Consider the following 23,130-nt stretch of genomic DNA (forward strand, 5'->3'; position numbering starts at 1 on the left):
CACGTTTATAATGAACAACACGTTATGGTATTGTGTTACAAACGTGTACGCATAGAACAGAGAGGCGGGGTGAGCAAAACTCATTATCATTTAAAGTCATATGCACTGAAACGGCGTGCTGAAAACAGAGCTGTTTTTGACCAGGTAAAATAAGTGTTTTCTTACAATACTAATGAGAATTTTTAATTAAAGTATATTACAAACTTTTAATTTAGACCCTAAAGAATCATATTAGCTTGTACAAAAATGGCATTATATGACCCCTTTAAATATGAATCCTGCCCGTTGGGTCCATTTGGACCCGAACACCCCAAGTGTGACTGTTAAACGAACAACCCCAGAGGGTTAAAGGTGCTCTATGTAACTTTTCTACTAAAATGAATCCTTTTTTTATTGGCTTGTGTGTGAAGGGGTTGTAATCACACATTAAAATGATCCACTTGTCGAGTTTTGCTATTACCTCTGAAGGCCAGTATTCCTATTTCTATGTGAAGTCTCCGGGTCGGATTTACCGCGAAATCCAACGGATGTGACGTGCATGCACGCTCCCGAGCCTCTCTCCTTATATACAGTCTATTGTAGACAGTCAGGGAGTTACGTCCGGTTAAAGACGCACGTTTTTCGGCTTATATCTCAGTCAATCTTTGATCAATATTCCCAAGACTCTAATTGTTCGTAGTGCTGGACGGGGCCTTTCGAACGAGCCCACCCCCGAGGTCCAACTCGCCCGGCTCCCCGAGTTATAGCCGTTCGAAATCGGGGGTCCCAGCGAACGGCGATCTGGTAGGGGGCATCCCCGAGGCCCGCCACTCTAGCGTTCGGGCAAGGGTTCCCCTGGGACCTCCTCCCCCGAATTTGAGCTCTCTGGGTCTTTGCGTTCCAGAGATACGAGCGATTTTCTTCTGAGATCGTGACGTCACCGGCGTCCGCAATTTTGCTAATCTGCTAATATCTCCGCGAAAACACCACCAAAAACTATGGAACTTATATGGTTCTTTTCAGCTCGACTAGATGGTCCCAACAAGCTCGGTGCTAGCTGAATCCGTCAAGTATTCGCCGAGATATTTGCGTAATAGACGGTATTGTCTATGAGTTAGAGCACGAGCGCTCTTGGAAAATTTGGTTGCAATCTGAAACATCACCACTAGAGACCGCTAAAAGTTACGTAGAGCACCTTTAAAGTTTAATTGCACCTATGAGTTGTATTCAATATCAATCAGTTGGGGGCAGTTAATCTAAAAGTTGATGAGTGTGTTTTGTTAACTATATTTAGCTATCTAAATAGTTTACCAAAGAAATAATTTACCAAATAAAAGAAAATTAAAAATCAAACAAGGTGTACTTTTCATTTCTAAAGTATTTGGGTTTTTTATTATACAAAGCCCTTTTTGTCGATTTTTCGAGAATATCTACATATATAAATAACTATATCGTGAAATATAATGTTACCGTGAAATAAAATTAGTCATAGCCTACCAGGCCAGCTGACAGTCTTGCCTGGGCCCGGGACAAGATAATCTTAGATGGGCCCCCCCACGATTTATTTTTATTTTTATAAAACACCATATACTTTTACCCAAAATGAATAATAAAAACACGTTTAAATGGGTACATTTTCTATAAATGTCTTCATTTTCTTTTCTGACATAGCCTACTGCAGTTCTTGTTAAAACACACTAGACATGCAAAATCTGTGCATTTTGTGTGAAATCATATTTATTTTTTGTCCATCAAAAGTGTGCTTTCACTTTTAAGCATGAGCAGCGCAGCAAAAATAGACTCGGATCTGACCCATTATCTGTTCACCGATGATGACAGTGATGCATTTCAATCTTGGGGGGGGGGGGGCAATTAGGAAGAAAGCGAATAATCCCTCCCTATCCTGGGCCCGGGACAACAGACCCGTTTGTCCCCCCCTGTCGGCGGGCCTGTAGCCTACTATGAAACAGAATTTTGGTCATACCGCCCAGGCGCCCACCCATCTCTCGCTTGGGGGCGTGTCCTAGAAATTGGCTGCTGATTTTTTTTATTTTTATTAATCTGACTTTTTAAATAATTTTAAACAAACTAAATGACTTAAATTAAAATTTGCTGAATGCTGATCCAATATGGTAACATTTATATACATTTAATACAAATAATAAAAGTTATAACCACCATAAATATTTAATATATCACCCACCTCTAGAAATAGTGCTTGTAATGTATTTTTTTCTTTTTGCATTTAAAGAGTGAGTTGTTCAGTTACTATTTGTTTTGGAATATGTAATATTTTTGTGCTTATCTCGAGTTAAACATTCATTTTGCTGGATCAGTTCAATTTTTTTATTGGAGATACAGTGCAAGCGGTGTGGAATGATGTTACAAGATTTGTCCTGAATTGTTGCCCAGCCAGCACACCCTGATCAAGCTAAAACACTGCTATCAAGACACTAACAATCCCTATAGCTATATGCTTTGAATCTTTTCCATTTACAAGTACATTCCCACCTGTGCATTTACAGATCCCCCTCTAATCATCATATATTTTGTAACAAACCGAAGGAAGAAGGCAGGAGCATTGCTGTGTCAATCGTGTATACAGGAACATCCTTCATGAAAGATGTGCGCGGTATGAAAGTTAAAAGGCAAGATGAGGAAAACTTGAAGATTACCTTTCTCAATTTGCATGAGTCTTGGGTTATTTATCTATATTTGTGTAATTGATAAAGTTATGTTAAATTCCCTATAAAGTAGGAATAAAAATGTCCTCTATTTTTAATCACTTTAAGCCCAGTGTCAGTGAAGATGGTGTGGTCAATGGAATCCTGTTTTTTGTGGGAAATGTGAAGGAACCTTTCTCAGCATTCTATGATGTTGGCCTGATGACTGAGGTAATTCATCACTTAGTTGATGCAGTAGTGGTCAAAAGTTTACGTTTACAGAATAAACTCTTAAAAAATCACTCTTAATGTCAATTTATTGCATTTTATTTTAACTTAATCTGTGATACATTTTAAATCAATTACATATAATGTGCATTAAGTAACATTGCATTTAACTTACACTTAAGTGTATTCCTTTAAAGTATATTATTTGTGTAATAAGTCACTTTATAAAAGTACACTAAAGTGCACTTTTTTCCACAAGGTACCCCACCTCTGTCAGCTGTTGTTTAACTGTATTAGCAGGTTAAAATGCATCACATTTTGCCTGAGAAACTAAACAATTTAATCTAATAAAACTTATATGATTTTATCAGCAAAATTTTAAGTACTAAACAAAATATAGTTTAGGTAAATAAAATTACATTCTTACCTAAAAATCTATTTTTGTCTTTATAAAATCTGCATGTGTCTATTTATAGCCTTGACAACCATTCATATGGGATCTGGGAGGAAGTGGGTAAATAATGAAATGATCATATGAATCCTAGCTTATCCCTGATTCATGGTGATGTTACAACAACCATACCCGGCCTCTCCCTATATGTGTGGTTTCATTAAAAAAAAAAATTAATGTGCGATCAGGATCGAAAATAGTCAAATGTCAGCGTAGGAGGAAGGAGGATGTCAACCTTCAACAAAGGTACTGCCTCAGTGACAAGAGATATACTTTTTCATGTTGTTTGTTGCGAAGGGTGTGTGGTAAAGTGGAGTCTGGACAGGGAGAGCGAGTGCAGAGAAGAGCAGTGAGAAGTGGGTCAAGTGCAAATGATTAACACCTCTTTCTGATTCCAGTAACTGGCAGAGAAACGGGATAAATAGAGCCTGCAGACCTAGGAATGGGGCAAACGCTGAGTACACATTTTATGTTGTTGAACATTCGAACTAGTTGAAGGCACAGAAGCGCTACTTTCGTTTCGTTGTTTGTGAGAGAGAGAACAATAAAAGACTCTGGAACCTCACTGACCTGACTTCTTTGTCCTTTTTTATTTTGTGAACATTGTTAAAGCACACTTGTTAAAGTGAGCAACGATACTGTTAGTGCAAATGTACATGCAATTGCATGCAAATGTAATTATGGGAGCTTACTTGTGACAATGGTTTTGGTTTCTTGGTTGCCATTCCTCCGATCATAATCATGTTAGGCATCAACGGTCGTGGGAATTCCAAGGCAAAGTCAAAGCGCATAAACCAGAGAGCTGCACGGCTCATGATCTCAACCATCGATGCTTTTCTCTGCAGTACACGTGAGGCGATCTCATCTGCACGAGTAAACAAATGTCTGCAAGCCATGGGCTGCAGGAGAGTCCTTACCAGGTTCACACTTCTTTGCCAAAGATTAATGCGGTCAGTAAAGTGAGTTAAAGGTTGTGGAACATAAGAGGCTGGAACTGGACATTGACTGGCAAGAGCGTCGACACCACAAGGAAGGTTTATTTGCATATAAATAGTTGGAATGGAGAGATATTCACCAGCTATAGCTCCAATGGGCTCAAATGGATCTGTGAGGATAGCATCAAAATTGTAATCTTGCAGTTCATTCATCAAGTCCCTGTTGAAGAGTAGACCCTCTGCGTTCCTCACTATGAAGCTTTGAAGAATCTCCAGTGAAATAATGAACACCTGGAACTTGGCCAGGTCTGTCGAGATATCAATACTTAGAACTGTGTTTAATTGATCTGCTAAGTCTGCTTCTAATTCATCCTTGGTGTAGTTCACTGGATATGTCAGAGTGGTGGTATTCTGTGAAGGACCCATACTCAGACTCGCCTCTGGGATGACGACCACCACCTGGTTTCCTCTCCTCCCCAGCTCCTCCACAATAGGCTTCATCCCTAACCAGTGACTGCCATCTGATGGAATAACCAACAGTTTCCCAGCTTCACCTGAACCCAAGAAGAAGAGACTCAGGAGAAACCACACGCCAGCCATTTTATCAATGGTATAATAAAAGCTCTCACTGTGGCTTTTGCCAGCTATAGGTGAGGTCAATGAGAAACAACCAGGTAATGTGTAGCTTACACTACTCCAATATCTCACAATGAGTCTGGTTTATAAGCAGAGGTGGAGATCCTTGCAGCTGGGTGGGACTTTATCTATATAAGGTGGTGAAGCAACCAAATGGGGTGAAAGTTTAAAAAGATGTTTAAAAGCGGGGGTTGGGGGTGAGGGAAATTACTTTTTATAAATGATTCTGGTCAAATGCAAAATTCATGGCAAGCATGAAATGTCATAAGGTGCAAAATATGCAAAATAATGGATGTGTTGGTAGAGTAACTAAAGATTTAAAAATGGACGAGGACGTGTTAAAATGTGTATTTGCAATTTTACCTCATATTTGAACAGAAATCGAAATATTACAGAAAACTATTAAATCTATTTATCACTAATCTATATAACCTATTAAACAAGCACTAACCAAAAACCAAGACACTTTAAAATGCAACATTTGAAACAGACACTAAAATCTGTGAAACAATGTCTAATTAAAGTTCATTACTAATGCTAGTTGTGCCCTTTTAAACATTTCTTTTTAAGGAGTGAAGAATCAAACACAGCCTGTCTTCCAATACTGGCCTTTTATCTGCATGTGTTTATAGGGATAGAAGCATTGTTGGCCAACTAAGCTTGCAAATTGAGATCATGCATGATTGGCTTATACAATAACTAACGGTCCAAAACCATGCATGGCTCACAGTTCCCTTTCGTTGTCACTCCGAGTTCCGTCGGATGACGACGAATGGGGGTTTCGCTTAGAAGCCTATCGACTTCGAGTATACAAAACGAGCCAATGGCAAACAAATGCCATGGGTCTGCGGAATTTGCATGGCGCAACTCCGCCCCACCTCGTGGGGATAAAAGGAGAAAGCCAGCAATATGCAGATATGTTTTTGCTTCGGAGCCAAGATGTTCTCTTCACTCCTGCAGTCTATTCTCTGACTATCTTCGAGAATCTTCAAGACGAGCAGCTTCCAGTCGGTGTTGGTGTGATGGCGTGTTCCAGCGAGTTTCACATTCCTGCCTGCTGATCTGAACAGCTGTGTGCTTCTCCCTGGGCGCTTCAGCACTGCTGCAAGCTTTTCTCACACAAAAAGAGCGTGCACGCGGCGCGTCTTTTTAAAGACGATCTGCCCGTGCATTTCTGAGTGCGGTAGTCTGATAGATTCAGCTGATGGGCACGAGCGCTGTTTTGACGTGTTTGGGCTTCGATCACGTTCGAACAGCGCTCGCGGATGCGTCACGTTCTCTTAAGGGAACATGACCATCGCAATGTAACGGTCAAGACTCAATGAGCTCAACTGAGTGAGAGTCCCCTCATCCACACCCCGATCTATTTTCTCCACGTGAGAGAATACTTTGGCTGGTGGCCAGGGTGACCTGAGATGGCTGGTGTGGAACTAAACCGCCGATTAATATCCGTGGTCCACACCCCTCTCTTTAACATTGCAACCCGCGCGGTTCTGAATGAGTTAGCTGGTCAGAGCCACGTCCTAAGGACGCCGGCGGGCCGGCATCTCATTCAGTTCCCCGGCTGATGAAATCGTGTCTATCGCCGCGTCACAAGGTGAGCTGGAGTCCTTTGGAAGTGAGGGCTCGTCTATGTTGCCACTCTCGGGTGTGCAACATAGCGAGTCTGATCCAGAGTTGACAGCTATGCTTCCCGGGCAGCCGCGAGTATCGGGCATGTGTGGATTACTCTGCCATGTCTCGAGCACTCAAGGCTGATGATTGGTTTTGGGGAGGCGAACCCAAAATCCTTTCTACTCGGATGTGCATGAAGAGGTTATGAGATCGTGAGAGTCTCCTTTGACTTCGCGACTGCTCAGCAGCCTCTTCCACCTTCTCTGCCCTCGAGAGGCTGTGGCCATGGGTACACTGGGGTTCCCCCCGTGGAGTGTTCTGTGGCAGCACGTCTGTGCCCCCACAGCGCCTCCACCTGGCGTGGCGACCCTAAGCACCCCTCCAATGCCTGTAGGTTTTTTTTGTCTACTCCGGTGGCAAAGACCTATAGAGCAGCGGACAGGCTGCCGTCTCACTGCATGTTATTGCCATCCTTCGGGGTGCTCAATGACATGCACGAGGGTAGGGCTGATTCAGGGCTCATCTAAGAGACTGCCTGCCGCCACCGACCTCGCTCTACGAGTGACGAAGGTGACCGCACGCTCCCTGGGTCAGGTGATGTCCACTTGTGTGGTCAGACATTTCTGGGTTAACCTGGTTGATATGCGCGAGGCTGAGCGAACCCGCTTCCTCAACTCCCCCATATCCCAGGCTGGCCCTTCGGCGGCGCGGCCGAGGACTCTGCCCAACAGTTCTCGGCCGCCCAGAAGCAGACTGAGGCTACCAAACACGTTCTGACCCCGCGGCCAGCTGCTGCCGCCGGCTCAGACGCCTCAGTCAGCTTGCCGCCGAACGCGCCCTCCTGCGACTTTCGCCCCCTCCCGCCCGGCCCCAGCAGCTCCGGGCCGCGCCGTGGAGGTGGTCGCAGGAAAGCGCCCCAGCCCGTACCAGCCCTGCAGCCTGCCAAATGCCGGGCAAAGCGGCGCTCCCGTTACGGGCAGCTCAGAGATGGGTTGCAGTTCTCCAGGAGGTGGTTGCAGGGCCACTCCTTTCCCCGGTGGAGGGCCGGGGGAGAACCTCTTTTTCCAGAGAGCTGACTTCCCATCTCTAAGCACACAGAGTTCTCGGACGACACGGTGCGCCGCCCCCGGGCCGTGCACCCCTCGTCCTCCTCTGTCCCAGAGCCGGATGACAGTGCGCGCCGTCCCCGGACCGTGCCGCTCTCATCCTCCTCTGTCGCCAGACCCCTGGCAGAGCAGACCCCGTGGAACGTTCGTCCTTCCCTGGTCTCCTCTGTCAGGACTCTGCGGTCTATGACTGTACCCTCACACCGGGCCGCTATGCCGTCCACGTCTGGGTCAGCCATACCGCCTCGCTGCTCCACCAACGGGAAGTCTGTGGTTCGCGTGACCCCGCTGGTACAGTCCTTGGGAACCTGGCTAGAGCTTCCCAACCTGTCCCGCTGGGTCGCACGAACGTTCAGGCTCGGCTACGCGATTCAGTTCGCGCGGTCTCCTCCCCGCTTCAGGGGAGTCCGCTCCACTATGGTCGGTGGCAATGCCCCTATCATGAGAGCGGAGGTTGCTACCCTGCTGGCGAAGGGTGCGATCGAGACTGTCCCTCCAGCCGAAATGAGGTCCGGGTTTTACAGCCCCTACTTCATTGTCCCGAAGAAAACCGGTGGGTTACGGCCAATCCTGGACCTGCGCGTATTGAACCGCTCCCTTCACAGGCTGCCGTTCAAGATGCTCACCGCCAAACGCGTTTTCGAATGTGTGCGGCACCAGGATTGGTTTGCAGCGATCGACCTGAAGGACGCCTACTTTCATGTCTCCATTCTCCCTCGACACAGACCGTTCCTACGGTTTGCTTTCGAGGGACAGGCATATCAGTACGCAGTTCTCCCATTCGGGCTAGCCCTGTCCCCTCGCGTCTTCACGAAGGTCGTCGAGGCAGCCCTTGTTCCCCTCCGGGAACACGGGGTTCGCATTCTGAACTATGAATATTCTGAACTGAACTTTGGGCCTTCGGGTCAACTGGGAGAAGAGCAAACTTTGCCCCGTGCAGAGGATCTCTTTTCTCGGTATGGAGATCGACTCGGTCGCCATGTCCGCGCAGCTTACGAGCGAGCGCGCGCAGTCACTGCTGACTTGCCTGAGACAGTTCGAGGGCAAGAGTGCGGTTCCACTGAAACTTTTTCAGAGGCTCCTGGGGCATATGGCATCTGCAGCCGCGGCAACGCCGCTCGGATTGCTTCATATGAGACCGCTTCAGCTTTGGCTTCGCGACCGAGTCCCGAGGTGGGCATGGCAACACGGCACGCTCCGAGTACCAGTTACTCCGACCTGCCGTCAGACCTTCACCCCGTGGGGGAACCTCAGCTTTCTACGGGCAGGAGTGCCTCTGGAACGAGCTTCCCGGCATGTTGTTGTAACGACAGATGCCTCCACCGCGGGCTGGGGTGCCATGTGCAATGGACGTGCTGCCGCGGGCTCCTGGACAGGACCCCACCGCTTATGGCACATCAATTGCCTCGAGTTGCAGGCTGTACGTCTTGCTCTGCGCCGCTTCCGGGCCGTGCTCAAGAATCAACACGTACTAGTCCGAACAGACAATACCGCCACTGTAGCGTACATCAACCGTCAAGGTGGTCTGCGCTCCCGCCGTATGTCGCAACTCGCCCGCCACCTCCTCTTTTGGAGTCAGAAGCATCTGAGGTCGCTTCGAGCCATTTACATCCCTGGAGCCCTGAACTGTGCAGCCGACGAGCTGTCACGGCTTCAGCCCCTCCCCGGAGATTGGCGACTCCATCCCCAGACGGTTCAGCTGATTTGGGACCAGTTCGGGGACGCACAGATAGATCTGTTTGCCTCTCACGACTCGACCCATTGCGCCCAGTATTATTCCCTGACCGAGGGCACGCTCGGCACGGATGCTCTGGCGCACAGCTGGCCGCGGGGCCGCAAATATGCGTTTCCCCCAGTGAGCCTTCTTGCGCAACTCCTGCGCAAGGTCAGGGAGGACGAGGAGCAGGTCACTCTGGTCGCGCCGTACTGGCCCACCCGGACCTGGTTCTCCGAACTTGTACTCCTCGCGACAGCACCTCCTTGGCCGATTCTTCTGAGGAAGGACCTCCTTTCTCAGGGACGGGGCACCCTATGGCACCCTCGTCCCGATCTTTGGAACCTCCACGTGTGGCTCCTAAACGGGACGAGGCAGGTTTGAGTACCCTGCCACCAGCGGTGGCGGCTACCATCACTTCCGCTAGAGCGTCGTCCACGAGACACCTCTACGCGTTGAAGTGGAACCTCTTCGTCAGCTGGTGCTCATCTCGCCGAGAAGAGCCCCGGAGTTGTTCGATCAGTGTTGTGCTTTCCTTTCTTCAAGAAGGGTTGGAGCGAAGGCTGTCTCCCTCCACCCTTAAGGTCTATGTAGCCGCTATTGCCGCACAGCATGACCTTATAGAAGGTAAGTCTTTGGGGAAACATGACCTGATCACCAGGTTCCTGAGAGGAGCGAGGAGACTGAATCCTCCTCGCCCTCCTCTCGTACCCTCTTGGGACCTCGCAGTGGTCTTAACCGCCCTGCGTAGTGCTCCCTTTGAGCCTTTACAGTCAGTCGAGCTTAACTTCCTGTCAATGAAGACGGCGCTTCTGACTGCATTGGCCTCCTTCAAGAGGGTAGGGGACCTGCACGCATTCTCCGTTGACGAAGCGTGCCTGGAATTCGGGCCGGCGTACTCTCACGTGATCCTGAGACCCCGGCCTGGATATGTGGCCAAGGTTCCTACCACTCCCTTCCGGGACCAGGTGGTGAACCTGCAAGCGCTGCCCCCGGAGGAGGCAGACCCAGCCTTGGCACTGCTCTGTCCAGTACGTGCTCTTCGCATCTATGTAGACAGAACGCAGTGTTTCAGGACCTCAGACCAGCTCTTTGTCTGTTATGGTGGGAAGCTGAAGGGAAAGGCTCTCTCCAAGCAAAGGTTGTCTCACTGGATAGTGGACGCCATTGCTTTGGCATACCAGCAGCAAGGTCGACCGTGCCCCCTTGGTGTGACTGCCCACTCCACCCGGAGTGTGGCATCCTCTTGGGCTCTAGCGCATGGCGCCTCGCTAACAGACATCTGCAGAGCTGCAGGCTGGGCGACACCTAACACTTTCGCCAGATTTTACAATCTCCGAGTGGAGCCAGTCTCCTCCCGTGTACTGACTTTTTCAAGCTAACATGGGTTCCGTTAAGGTGTCTTCGCTTGCTCGCCACTCCACTCCACGGACTGGATACGTGCGATATTTTTGCTCAGGTGAGCTTCCCCGAAAGCCCTGAGTTCCTCCAGCACTTCTGATGCTGGCGCCAGTGTCTATTGCCTGCGCGTCGGCTAGGTGCCTCCCCGTGTGCATGGTCCCTCCTCTGAGCGACCCCCACATGTGTATTTCCACTGTAAGCCTCTTGAGCATGTGTCTTCCCTCGGCAAGCCACCTTGCCACCCCTGGGGTTGAAATATTCCACCTGCGGCTGGACACCCCAGTGATTCCCCATATGCATCCCTCGGGTCATATGTGTATTCCTAAGTCCCCCCCTCTGGGTTGGCAATAATTGCATACTTCCCTTTAATTCTGGGATATGCTCCCCAGTGTACCTTGGTTAAAATTCCTGTGATAATAGGAGTCCTTCGTCCGTGCTAGTCTCACGACAGGGATCTCAGATTACGCAGGGCACTGGAAGACAGCTGAGAAGTGGCGTGATTAGACTGGTATCCCCATTCGTCGTCATCCGACGGAACTCGGAGTGACAACGAAAGGGAACGTCTCGGTTACGGATGTAACCCTCGTTCCCTGAGTAGGGAACGGAGAAGTTCCGTCTGCCTGCCACTTCCGCTGTACCGCTGGAACAGCCGAGTTCAGTCTTGGCTCCTCAGCGAAGAAACATATCTGCATATTGCTGGCTTTCTCCTTTTATCCCCACGAGGTGGGGTGGAGTTGCGCCATGCAAATTCCGCAGACCCATGGCATTTGTTTGCCATTGGCTCGTTTTGTATACTCGAAGTCGATAGGCTTCTAAGCGAAACCCCCATTCGTCGTCATCCGACGGAACGTCTCCGTTCCCTACTCAGGGAACGAGGGTTACATCCGTAACCGAGACGTTTCCACAGTGAGACTTCCCTCTGTAGGAACTGCAAGGCAACTGCATCAGTTTACAGTGAGATTGCACACTGCTACTGGCATTTTTTCAGTTAAAAGCTGAAATTAAGGATTTGTCAAAAAAGATAAATAATAAAATGATGGTATGATTAAAATATTAATCACATCTAGAGTGAGAAAATTTAAATATATTTCTGTTGATAAATGCATTCATTGGAGGAGCAGGTGTGTGGGTGCTGGGGAGGTTTTGCACTTTGCCCCTGTACACAGAAACTTGAAGAACAAGTTCGTAGAGTTTTGTAAAAAAGATAAAATTCCAGAAAGTGTCAAACATATTTTTAGAACTATTGTTTTCTGTTCTTACACAGACATGTGAAAAGGCTCAGAGAGTTTCTTCCTCTTACAACATTTTAATGCATGAATTACTTGATCCCACTTACTGTTGTAAATTTCACAAATGACTTAAAATCTCTCAAAAGTTCCAAACAAACTGCAGACTGATCATGAAAAGACATATTGAGAGGTATTTCATTCCAGTTGAATATATGAATGAGTTTATTTATTTATCTTTCTGAAGTGTCTTTCTTTTGAAACTGTGATATTGGCAAATTTTACTTTACATTTGAGGATGATAACAGAAAATAGCACAAGGAAAATCAGTAGTAGTGGCAAAATAAGAGCTATTAGATTACTAACCTGTGACAAAGGTCCTGCTTTCTTGCTGTCCATTCCTCCGACTATGATCATGTTTGGCATCAACGGACGTGGAAATTCTAAAACAAAGTCTGAATCCATAAACCAGAGAGCTGCACGGCTCATGATCTCCACCATCGATGTTTTTTTCTGCAGTACACGCGAAGCAATCTCATCCGCACGAGCAAACATACGTCCGCAAGCCATGGGCTGCAGGAGAGTCCTTACCAGGTTCACACTTCTTTGCCAAAGATTCATGCGGTCAGTAAAGTGAGTTAAATGTTGTGGAACATAAGAGGCTGGAACTGGACATTGACTGGCGAGAGCGTCGACACCACAAGGATGGGTTGATTGTATATAAACGGCTGGAACTGAGAGAAATTCACCAGCTATAGGTCCGACAGGCTCGAATGGATCTGTGAGAATAGCATCAAAGTTGTAATCTTGCAGTTTCTTCATCAAAGCTTCGTTGGAGAGCAATACCTCAACATTCCGGGTTATAAGAATATTAAGCAGATCCATAGTGTTGAGGAAATTCTGAAACCTGGCCAGATCTGTAGATAAATCTTTACTTGTCAGAGTAGTAACACCTGCATTCACATGCTCTTGTAGCTGGGTCTTGGTGTAGGGTACTGGATATGTCAGAGTAGTGGTGTGTTGTGAAGGACCCATACTCAGACTTGCTTCTGGGATGACGACCACCACCTGGTTTCCTCTACGGCCAAGCTCTTCCACCAAAGGCTTCATGCCTGTCCAGTGGCTGCCATCTGAAGGAACTACTAATAACTTTCCAGCCTCTGCTGATCCCAGGCAGAAAAGACACAAGAGCAACACAGAAGCAGCCATTCTAACAATCCTATCACACATAATCAGCAATAATTACAAGCAGATGAGCTTGTAGTATTGGTAAGAGCTAAGAAGATTGTCTTATAAGTCTGCAAGCACTTATGAATTTGCACATCCTGCGGCACAGGCTTTTATCCTGAAAGGGGAGTTTCAACAAACAACAGTAGGCTGGGCCTGAAAAGTTGAAAATCTCGATTCTTAAGCGGCAAAGCATGCCCTTAGTAGAAGAGTGAGAAAAGTATCCAGATCTCATAAATGAAAAAAGCGGAGTGATATTTTAAGCATATTTATCTAGATTGCAATTTGACTAAATATTACGAAGGCAACCCTTTTTTTATTTCTTTGAGACAACGTTCACTAGTGAATCATTCACAACAATACCAGGAACATGCTGGTTTTCTTTCTTGTTATATTTGACAGAAAAAAACTACTATACACAGATTTTATATAAAGACACCTTTCGGACAAAAGGTAGACTTTGAGCCCTCTATAGTCAACTCTAGCTATCAAAGCATATCAACTGAGCACATCAACATTTTTTACAAAGTACATCGACCACTTGTAGCTTACTTATTATCTCTATTAGAATGTGCAAGGTCATGCTTGCACTGCAGTGGGGATCCAAACTGCGTGAAATGTTTTGGAATATGGTTATATGACAAAAGGCATGTTTCTCTTGATGCTCTGATGGCACAGGTATGATGCTGGAAATAATTTGTTAAAAGGAATATAAAATAAGTTCCTGATTGTCTTTATGTAACATGCATTTGTGAATTGAGTTTTTCTTAATTATAATTTTCTTAATTATTTACTGATTAATGATTAATCAGTATTGTAGTTTAAAAACTGAAATTGTTAAACTAACTAATATACGGCTGTTTATAAAAAAATATGTGATGAAAGCATCTACAAAATAAAGAAATGTAAATGTAGTTAACATCTAGTGTTTTCTACCTTATATAGTCATGACTCATGACACTGAGAAAATAGTGACTGAACAGGTGGCTTTAAAGTTAGATGGGAAAATGACATGTTGATTGCCAATTCCAAAAGTACAATCCAGTGTAGAAAGTAACATTTGATATTTCATTTAAGTTAGTTTTTGACTAGATAGTTTGACTATTAAATACCATAATATCCATCATTTAAAGTGCAATCATCATTATTGATGTGTATTTTCTATCGAAAGAACAGCTGATATCTAAAAGAGCAGGCTACAAAATAGCACTCTAAATAGATTAGGTTTTTACACACACGGTGGCGCTATTGAAACATTTATCAATATGAACTGCATTCACTGCATTGAAGTTGCACTTCTCACAATTTAAAGGCCCACTGAAGTGCCTTGAAACGTGCAGCATTATTCAATGTGTTGACGTAATTTCCACTGAAACAGGAAGACAGGGCAGGACATATCGAACAGCCCCTCCCCTTTAAAAAAAATAGCCAATAGCTTTAAGTTTATATCACAGCTCGGCCAGAGCCGTTGAGCTCAAGGGGGTAATCCATCAGCCGGAAACTGAAGCTTCCCTTGGGGGCCGCCATTGTAGCAGACAAATAACTTTACATCTGAGGTGTCCAAAGACTCCATTTGTCCATTATTTATTTCTGAAGAAACAGGACAATGGATAAAAGGCTCCATTACTTTGTATCTTACGTTATGGCCCCGTAGAAGCCGTTTTTGTAAAAGTAGGCTAACGATTGCGTCATAACCACGGGACTCTCTGTCGCACAGTAGAGAAATTACCATATAGACAGAAGGAGAAGCTCGTAGGCAATCTTTTACTGAGGCAATCGGGGGGACGTGGAGACATAAAGTCAAGGGAGAAGCCCATAGATTGAGAGTCCATAAAAGCAACGGGACAAAATATTTCAACAACGGATTTGTTTCAGATTTCAATTCAGATTTGTCTTGGCACAGCTACTAGAACACTTACAACTGTCAGACAGGTTGCTCACGTCACATCTACATCGTCAAGCTCAGTTTGAGCCTGCGCAGTACGCTTGGCTATCAGGAAGTGAGTGCTTCTAATTGGCTTCACTTTTCTCCGTTGAAATCTATGGGGTCGCTGTGTCCATTTCTTTTACTGTCTATGGTTGAGCTCAGTACAGCCGCAGTTTGCAACACGCATTGTAACTGTTTCTCCTCCTAATCTCCTCCGTATCGCTTTAACATTATGTGCAGGATTCAATCGGTCCGATAAATTTTCTGGTATGCGCCGATCCGCTCTGTGCTATTGTGTCTATAGACCGGAGCAGACTGTGTGCACGCTGCGGCAGTTCACGTGACGCTAATGTGAAACCAGACTTAATTTGCCCCAATGGAAAGCATATTTACACAGTTTGAATCATTCCCTATCACATATATAGTGCACTATGTACCATTCACCATGTAAAAAAATGTAAATGTGTGAACAAGTGATTTTAGCCTCAGCTTCAGCATCTATTTATAAGGTGGTGGCTGAGTTTTGAATGCTTATATCTTCTAAATGCTAATTTTGTCATTGTTTTTAAAGCACACTAGTTTATAGATAACAGTAAGGCTAACATAGACATACATCTTGATTTCATGGGGACTTTAACTGCATATATTTCCAGTATGCCCATGTATTTTAAACAGAGAGTGAAGCATGAACTTAAAGATCAAACTCAAATAAAACCAGCCTCCATATGTGTACAGAGATTTTTACCAGTTAATACTACAAAAAATGACGAAGTTTTGCACAACATACTGTAACATGGAAACTATGATGCAAGTCAACCAAATGGTGCAAAACTAGCCTAATATAGTCTATTAGCCTAATAATTAGCCAAAATAATATTGTGACTTCTCTCTTTAGAAAATTCAGGAAGTGCATCTGTTTTAGAGTGAGTTTGTACATGGGAAAGCAGTGGAATTACTGTGTACATTTAGAGTAGTGAGATTGATGAAATAGTTAATAAGAAATGTATAAATAATAAAATGCACTGTATGATTGGAAATATTGATTACAAATACATATTGAGAAAGAAAAGGCCAATGTGTTCATTATTTTTCAGGTGTTCTTCCATGCAGGGCCGTGCACAGACCTTTTGAGGGGCATGTGCTAATACTGAAAAAGGGCACCCCCCTCCCTTTTTTTATATCAAGATTATTTAGTAAGCCTACATAAAAGGAGGAAATGGTCTTCATGACAAATCAAAAAAAAAAAAAAAAAAATAGTCTCAAAAGCTTTAGATTTATTCACTATTAATAACAACCATAATAATAATAATAAAGATATACAAGGTTTTAGGGCTTCTTTAAACCTAATTACAACAGCAACCTTCTGTGAGCCATGCTTGAAGATGTTTATGACTTCACTGTGGCCATGAAGGTCTGAGAGTCTCTCCTCTGAGCAAAGGCTTTGGAGTTGGTTCTTAACCGGCTCAGGAACAGACGTGGCGTGAACACTCTCATTGAAAAGAATCTGATTGCAAAGAAGAATTTGATGGCAAAAACTTGATACTGTGGAGGACCAATATTGGTGTCTTGAAGGTCTCTTATTAAAATAAGCCAGCAATGAAAAAAATTATAAAATAGTGTGAAAAGTACAGTTGCAGTGAAAAGCATTTCTGAAGGATCACGTGACACTGAAGAGTACTGACCTGGAGTAAAGATGCTGAAAATTCAGCTTTGACCAAATAAATAAATTAGGCTACATTTTAAAATATATTCAAATAGAAAACAGTAAAAATATTTCACAATATTACTGTTTTTGCTTATTTTGGATCAAATAAATCAAGCCTTGGAATGTATTAAATCATGAATTACATTCTGCATGATAAAATATAAAGATTTAACAGTGATCTTCTGTAATGTTTTTTTTAAGTTACTACTACAATATTACTGTAGTAAAACCATGTTTTACTACATTTATACATGTGAGGACGACCGGAGAGTATAGAATAGCCTACTATATAGATTCAAAATTACATTGCGAATACGTGCATATTAACAGCCTTGAATTAACCTTAATTTAATATTATTACCATAACATGATTAAATGTTAATAAATTAAGTGTATCAGCAATCATAAATCAAAGAACACATTTCTTAGAAATATATGTTACCTAGGCGACGAGGATCACTTTGTAGTTCCAGTACGAACAGCGCGGGGGCGCGCCTGTGCTTATGATTTTCCTATGGAAACGGCGCCGGCGGCATCATTCCATTTTCATCAACAGCTTACCAACTAGATTGTTATAGCTATATATAGGTGCTCAGTTTTTCCTGTTGTAAAATACATTTGGTCAAAATCGCATTTTATAAAAAATGAAATGCTACTGTATGCACAGGCTATTTAAGTGTAGGCTATGTATTGGCTATGACTATGGCAAATGCTAGCATAGCCCTCTCTCTCAGGTCCCACATATCTTAGTCAGACATCAAATAAATAAAATATGAGCTTTTATAGACAACGTGTTTAGTACTTATTCAAACAACAAGATTTTTGTTTACCCTTGCAAAACTTCTTTCAGCTGCTGTCTGCTGTGCGGCCGCTGCGGAGCTTCAGCTCATTCAGTCACGATAGAGGGGGCGGAGTTATCAGCTTTACTGACAGTTTGAGGATCGAACAAGATTTACACAAGCGCTTTTTAAGATCTTCCATTGGCTAAATATTTTTAAAACAGACAGATAGACTTAAAGGGTGACCAATAGCATTTATTTATAAAAAAACCCCCAAAAAAACACCACCACCAAAAAAAGGGCACTTCAGCAAAAAGGGCATGTGCTCTGCACAGGTTGAGCCCTACCTGTGCACGTGCCTGCTTCCATGGCCAAATTTAGAGAAACTTTGCTAGTAGACATTAAAGGCAAAATTAGCAGTAGTGTAAAATGACAGCTATTAGAAAGACTTACTTGTGACAAAGGTCCTGCTTTCTTGCTGTCCATTCCTCCAATTAGGATCATGTTTGGCATCAATGGACGTGGTAATTCAAAGGCAAAGTCAAAATGCATAAACCAGAGAGCTGCACGGCTCATGATCTCCACCATCGATGTTTTTTTCTGCAATACACGTGAAGCAATCTCATCTGCACGAGCAAACATACGTCCGCAAGCCATGGGCTGCAGGAGAGTCCTTACCAGGTTCACACTTCTTTGCCAAAGATTCATGCGGTCAGTAAAGTGAGTTAAAGGTTGTGGAACATAAGAGGCTGGAACTGGACATTGACTGGCGAGAGCGTCGACACCACAAGGATGGCTTGTTTGCATATAAATGGCTGGAACTGAGAGATATTCTACAGCAATAACTCCAACAGTCTCAAATGGATCTGTGAGAATAGCATCAAAGTTGTAATCTTGCAGTTTCTTCATCAAATCCTTTTTGGAGAGCAAACCCTCAGCATTCCGGGTTATAATAACTTTAAGTAGATCCATTGTGTTGATAAAACTCTGAAACCGGTCCATATCTTTAGATACATCTGCACTCAACATTTCATTAATACCTGCATTCATGCTCTCTTGTAGCTGGGTCTTGTTGTAGGGTACTGGATATGTCAGAGTAGTGGTATGCAGTGCTGGACCCATGTTCGGACTTTCCTCTGGGATGACGACCACCACCTGGTTTCCTCTACGGCCAAGCTCTTCCACCAAAGGCCTCATGCCTGTCCAGTGGCTGCCATATGCTGGAATCACCAATAACTTCCCAGCCTCTGCTGATCCCAGGCAGAAAAGGCACAAGAGCAACACACTAGCAGAGGCAGCCATTCTAATTTCATTCATAATCAGCAATGAATACAAGTATATGAGCTGGTAGTATTGGCAAAATTCGGTTGATTTGAATTTCTGCAAGACACTTATGAATTTGCACTTCTCAGCAGAGGTTTTTATCCTAAAAGGGATGTTGCTACAGACAACAAAGAAGGCAGGGCCTCAAAAGAATGTAATCCGCCTTCCACTCATCTACAGAAAACCACACCTCAGTGGTCCGGTCCCGATACACCTTGAGTGAAATCTAAGACGAACAAAAAACTTTTTGATAAACACCTTCGAAGTTCAAACTGCCATTGGCCAATGATGATGATGTAATAGGCGGGAGCGCTCTGAGGGCTCCACCTTCTCATTCATTTCTGTCACTCCGGCGAGGTCAGAGTGAAAACATGAATAGAGCTGCATTATAAACGGAACAGAAGTTTATTTTTTTTCATTATTTAAATTATTAAAATTCTGATTCCTAAAATTGAAGAATTTGCGACATTGTTTTATTCTACTTGAGTTGCACTAAAGCAATAAAGTACTATATAAGCTTGACTTGAATGCAGTGCCAAATTACAGAACTGGTGCAATATCCAGCATTCATGTGAGCAGGTTCTTAACAGTTCTTTTGTCATCGCTGTCATTTTTGTTGCAGCGTTTGTTGTGTTATTGAAAGACAGTGTAGTAGAGGTTTGACAAATAGGCTATAGGCTACTAATTATTAAAACTGGATGAACTGAACAAAATTATCAGCTATAGGCTAATATAGGCTACTAAAAGAGTGTAAAAAAATTAGGTGAGAGCTGCAAAGAGGTGTATCTACCAACTTTATCAATCTTCAAGGTGTGGCTCCTTTGTGCCTCACTAGGCATGAAACAACAAAGATAAAGCCCATGTAGGCTATAGATGAACTTTAACACTGTTTTTTTTTTTAATGAGCATTTTTCAGAAGCCCCTTTTTGTACGAATTTTTCAACCCGCCCCTCATTTTTGAGGTTACTCAAATGAGTCACAATGGAAGTAAATTTAGACGATTTTAAGGGCATTTAATTTAATTGTATATTTTATTATTTTAATTTTATTAAAGCACTTACACTAATAATTATTATTTGAGTTGTAAAAGTCTTTATAAAATAAAGTGGGTTTTTGGTGTTCTGTCATGCCATGTCAACAAAGTTGTAGGCTACAATTATTAGATATAACAACAGAAAAGTGGAGCGATTTGTTCACGTTAACATATTGTTTGTGTCTTGTGGCTAAGGCTATATATTGAAATATATATAAGGCTATATATTGTTTCCCTTCCATTTTAAAAGCTTGTAGACTGTAACTAAACCCCTTCCAGGCAGAGGGTGGACATGAGCTGAAATGACTACTCCAGTCATGACCAAGCCTCCTAAAACCTCTCACCCTTTTCTGTTTGCACGCATTTATCGGTGACCTGCCTGACAAGTCTTTCAAAGCACATCGACCACATGTAGCTTACATACTATATATCTTTAGAATACGCATGCTTGCACTGCAGTACCAGTATTCTAAATATTTTCAATCAACATGAAAATGTGTAAACCTGCACAGTAATTTATTGTAAAGTCATGGTGGAGCAGAACTCCAAACAATACCATAATGTTATAAATATTAAAAATGTAATGTCACCGGGTGAACAAACCGGGAACCAAAAAAAAAAAAAAATTTGTTGACTCGTTTCCCTAGAGCCCCCACTCCGAATCAAGGGAAGAAGAACCCGGTATTCCAACTCGACACTCCCAACGGGAGACCCGAGGAGTACCTCCTATCAGGTATGGAGAATGGGAGTCTGGACCCCGTTCTCGGGACTAGAACGGATCCGGTGGGGGAGGGTGTCACCAGGTGAACAAAAAATTTGTTGACTCGTTTCAAGGGGGAAGAAATGCCGGTGTAACACCGGGCCGGCTCTGGGTTTACACATCATGGCCGCCGACCATAATGAGCGCCAGCTGAAGCCAATGAGTAGTGCTTCATTGAACTACATGCCCGGGAAAAAGGAGTATAAAGAGAGGGGCTTGGAGTACAGGCAGGAGAGAAGTGGTTGTCTCAGGGCAGGCGCTGGTTGCCTCAGCGCAGGCGCGCTGGTTGCCTCGGAGCAGTTTTGGGCACAAGCTTCCTCGGCAAAATCTGCAGCAGGTGTGAGAGCCGCCCATTGAAGTTTGCTGGATCAGAGTGATCGTCTGTGGGAAATCTACTGGACTTAGTTATCGATTGAACCTGCACTGTGAAGAGAGGGAGAAAGATAAGTGAATTGATTTCATCTTACGAACATTCAAACAGCTTGAAGAGGATGCAGTGAGTGTGGATCTGACTGTTGGAGAAGCTATGTGTTTCAGAGTGTGTTGAGCAGGAACGGAAGATTTAATGTCCCCCACGTGAGTGTAACAAACGGATAGAGGCCTCTGAACAGCCTTATCGTGTGAGTGAATTGCAGTGCTTTTGCCTTATTGATACACATTGATTCATGGCTGGGAAATTGAAGTGAACACGAGTGTGGTGTGCTTTTGCTGAGAAGTGGCCCCAACCCATGCGTACACGTTTGTGGAAAGTTGTTACTATATCTGCTCTCCATCAGAAGCCTATAGTGCTACAGCTGAGCTGAAAAGCAGCCTGTACTGTGAAGAATCCTTACCTTTCTACTCACTGTCTGAGTTTGGAAGTATGCAGCATCGCTGATGAAGTAAGCTTGTCAACCACTGTCTCACTACCGTGAACCGAAGAGTACTTTGTACTGTGAAGAATCCTTACCTTTCTACTCACTGTCTGAGTTTGGAAGTATGCAGCATCACTGGTGAAGTAAGCTTTTAAACCACTGTCTCATTACTGTGCACCGACGAAGAGTACTTTGTACCGTGAAGAATCCTTAACTTTCCACTTACGGTCTGAGTCTGGAAGTATGCAGCATTGCTGGTGAAGTGAGCTTTTAAGTCACTGTCTGTCCCACGAGCCTATTCGCCGAGCCTGACGACGAGAGGAGTCACTGTCTGTCCCACGAGCCTATTCGACGAGTCTGACGACGCAAAGAGCCACGAACGTCCCTGTCCCTGCTTTTACCCTGTTTAAACTAAATAAAAACTTACCTTTTAAAGTCACTGTGGTCGTCTGACTCTTGGTGTCCTCTGGTGTCTGCTCCTCCGGAGTGTGGTGAATAAACCCTTGGCCTTAACCCCGGTGACAGTAATGTGTTTAGTTTATTTGTGACATATTTCCAGCTAACACCTGGTGGTTTGTACTACTGTGACAGTTTATTGTTTGTTTGTAAGGTAACACTTTACAATAGGGGTGCACTAATAAGCATTAATTCATGTTTAACTAATGCACAGATAGTCATGAGTTAATGTATGACTCATGAAGAACTAAACCATTAATGATTACTGCATCAGCAACTAAAGAGTCTATATGATTAATAGATTAAGTAATACATGAATTGCTATTAATTAAATGTGTCATCATGTATTAATTCCTTAATAACATATTTTATTAACTAGTATAAATTAATGTGTTAATTACCACAATTAGTCAACGCTATGCACTTCAACTTCCAGTTGTCTGCTTTGATTAATCATTAGCTAATGATTTGCAAATCTATCATTATGTTATGACTTTACTTGTTGAGGCACATGACTATTAACTAATTGTTAAGTAATATGTAATTTTGGTTTTGACATACACACTATGGATTTCAATGTCCTGCCTTCTACAACCGGGATTCCACTTTGCCAGATGAACCACCGCATCCAACAGTTCATGGCACAGGAGTGTGTCAGGTTCAGTAGTATGTTCCTGCACAACCGGAGGCTGCAGTTTCAGGACCCCAGTTCTAGGACCGCAGTTCCAGGACCCTACTTTTTTATGACAGCGCCACCTACCGAACTGGATGCGGCGGCAGCGGTTTCAGGACCGCAGTTCTAGGATCCAGGTACATAGTATCAAGATCCACCTATTATCTTAAGTCTTGTTAGAAAAAAAATATATATATATATTTTAACAAATAAGATTATGGAATAGAAAAGCTCCTGCAGCAGGTGGATTAGAGCAAGTAGCATCAAGCTATGACACAATTTAAAAGATTAATATTACACTTTTACTTAAAGCTCACTTTAAACTACCATCGAGTATTTGTATCATATTCCCGTCGCGGTTTAAAATGGTTTTGAGTCAAAAAAAGATGTTGAAATATGTTATATTTAGCATTTTATATGCAGCTAATGGCTACACCTGC

At 43.9% G+C, this 23,130-nt stretch overlaps 3 protein-coding genes across 3 annotated transcripts in view; all 3 read right to left on the bottom strand.

The window, feature by feature from the left end:
• The window catches only part of LOC130076509 (UDP-glucuronosyltransferase-like), a 56,013-nt gene extending 51,142 nt beyond the window's left edge, over positions 1 to 4,871 (bottom strand). Inside the window, exon 1 of the mRNA XM_056241632.1 lies at positions 4,014 to 4,871. Within this exon, the coding sequence (XP_056097607.1) occupies positions 4,014 to 4,856 (843 nt within the window). The 5' untranslated portion in view covers positions 4,857 to 4,871. The remainder of the gene's footprint in view (positions 1 to 4,013) is intronic.
• On the bottom strand, positions 4,686 to 13,319 carry LOC130076541 (UDP-glucuronosyltransferase 1A5-like). The gene is made up of 2 exons (XM_056241662.1): positions 12,320 to 13,319; positions 4,686 to 4,777 (listed from the first exon to the last, which is right to left on the bottom strand). The coding sequence occupies exons 1-2, from the start codon at positions 13,181 to 13,183 to the stop codon at positions 4,760 to 4,762; spliced, it is 882 nt and encodes a 293-aa protein (XP_056097637.1). The 5' UTR covers positions 13,184 to 13,319; the 3' UTR covers positions 4,686 to 4,759.
• Positions 13,320 to 17,897: 4,578 nt separating this feature from the next.
• LOC130076830 (UDP-glucuronosyltransferase 1A5-like) lies at positions 17,898 to 18,917 on the bottom strand. Its single transcript, XM_056242096.1, has one exon. The coding sequence runs from the start codon at positions 18,906 to 18,908 to the stop codon at positions 17,898 to 17,900; it is 1,011 nt and encodes a 336-aa protein (XP_056098071.1). The 5' UTR covers positions 18,909 to 18,917.
• Between the last annotated feature and the right edge of the window lie 4,213 nt (positions 18,918 to 23,130).

Source organism: Rhinichthys klamathensis, unplaced genomic scaffold (genome assembly GCF_029890125.1).
Source record: "Rhinichthys klamathensis goyatoka isolate OS25496 unplaced genomic scaffold, OSU_Roscu_1.1 h1tg000021l_1, whole genome shotgun sequence".
Taxonomy (NCBI): Eukaryota; Metazoa; Chordata; class Actinopteri; order Cypriniformes; family Leuciscidae; genus Rhinichthys; species Rhinichthys klamathensis.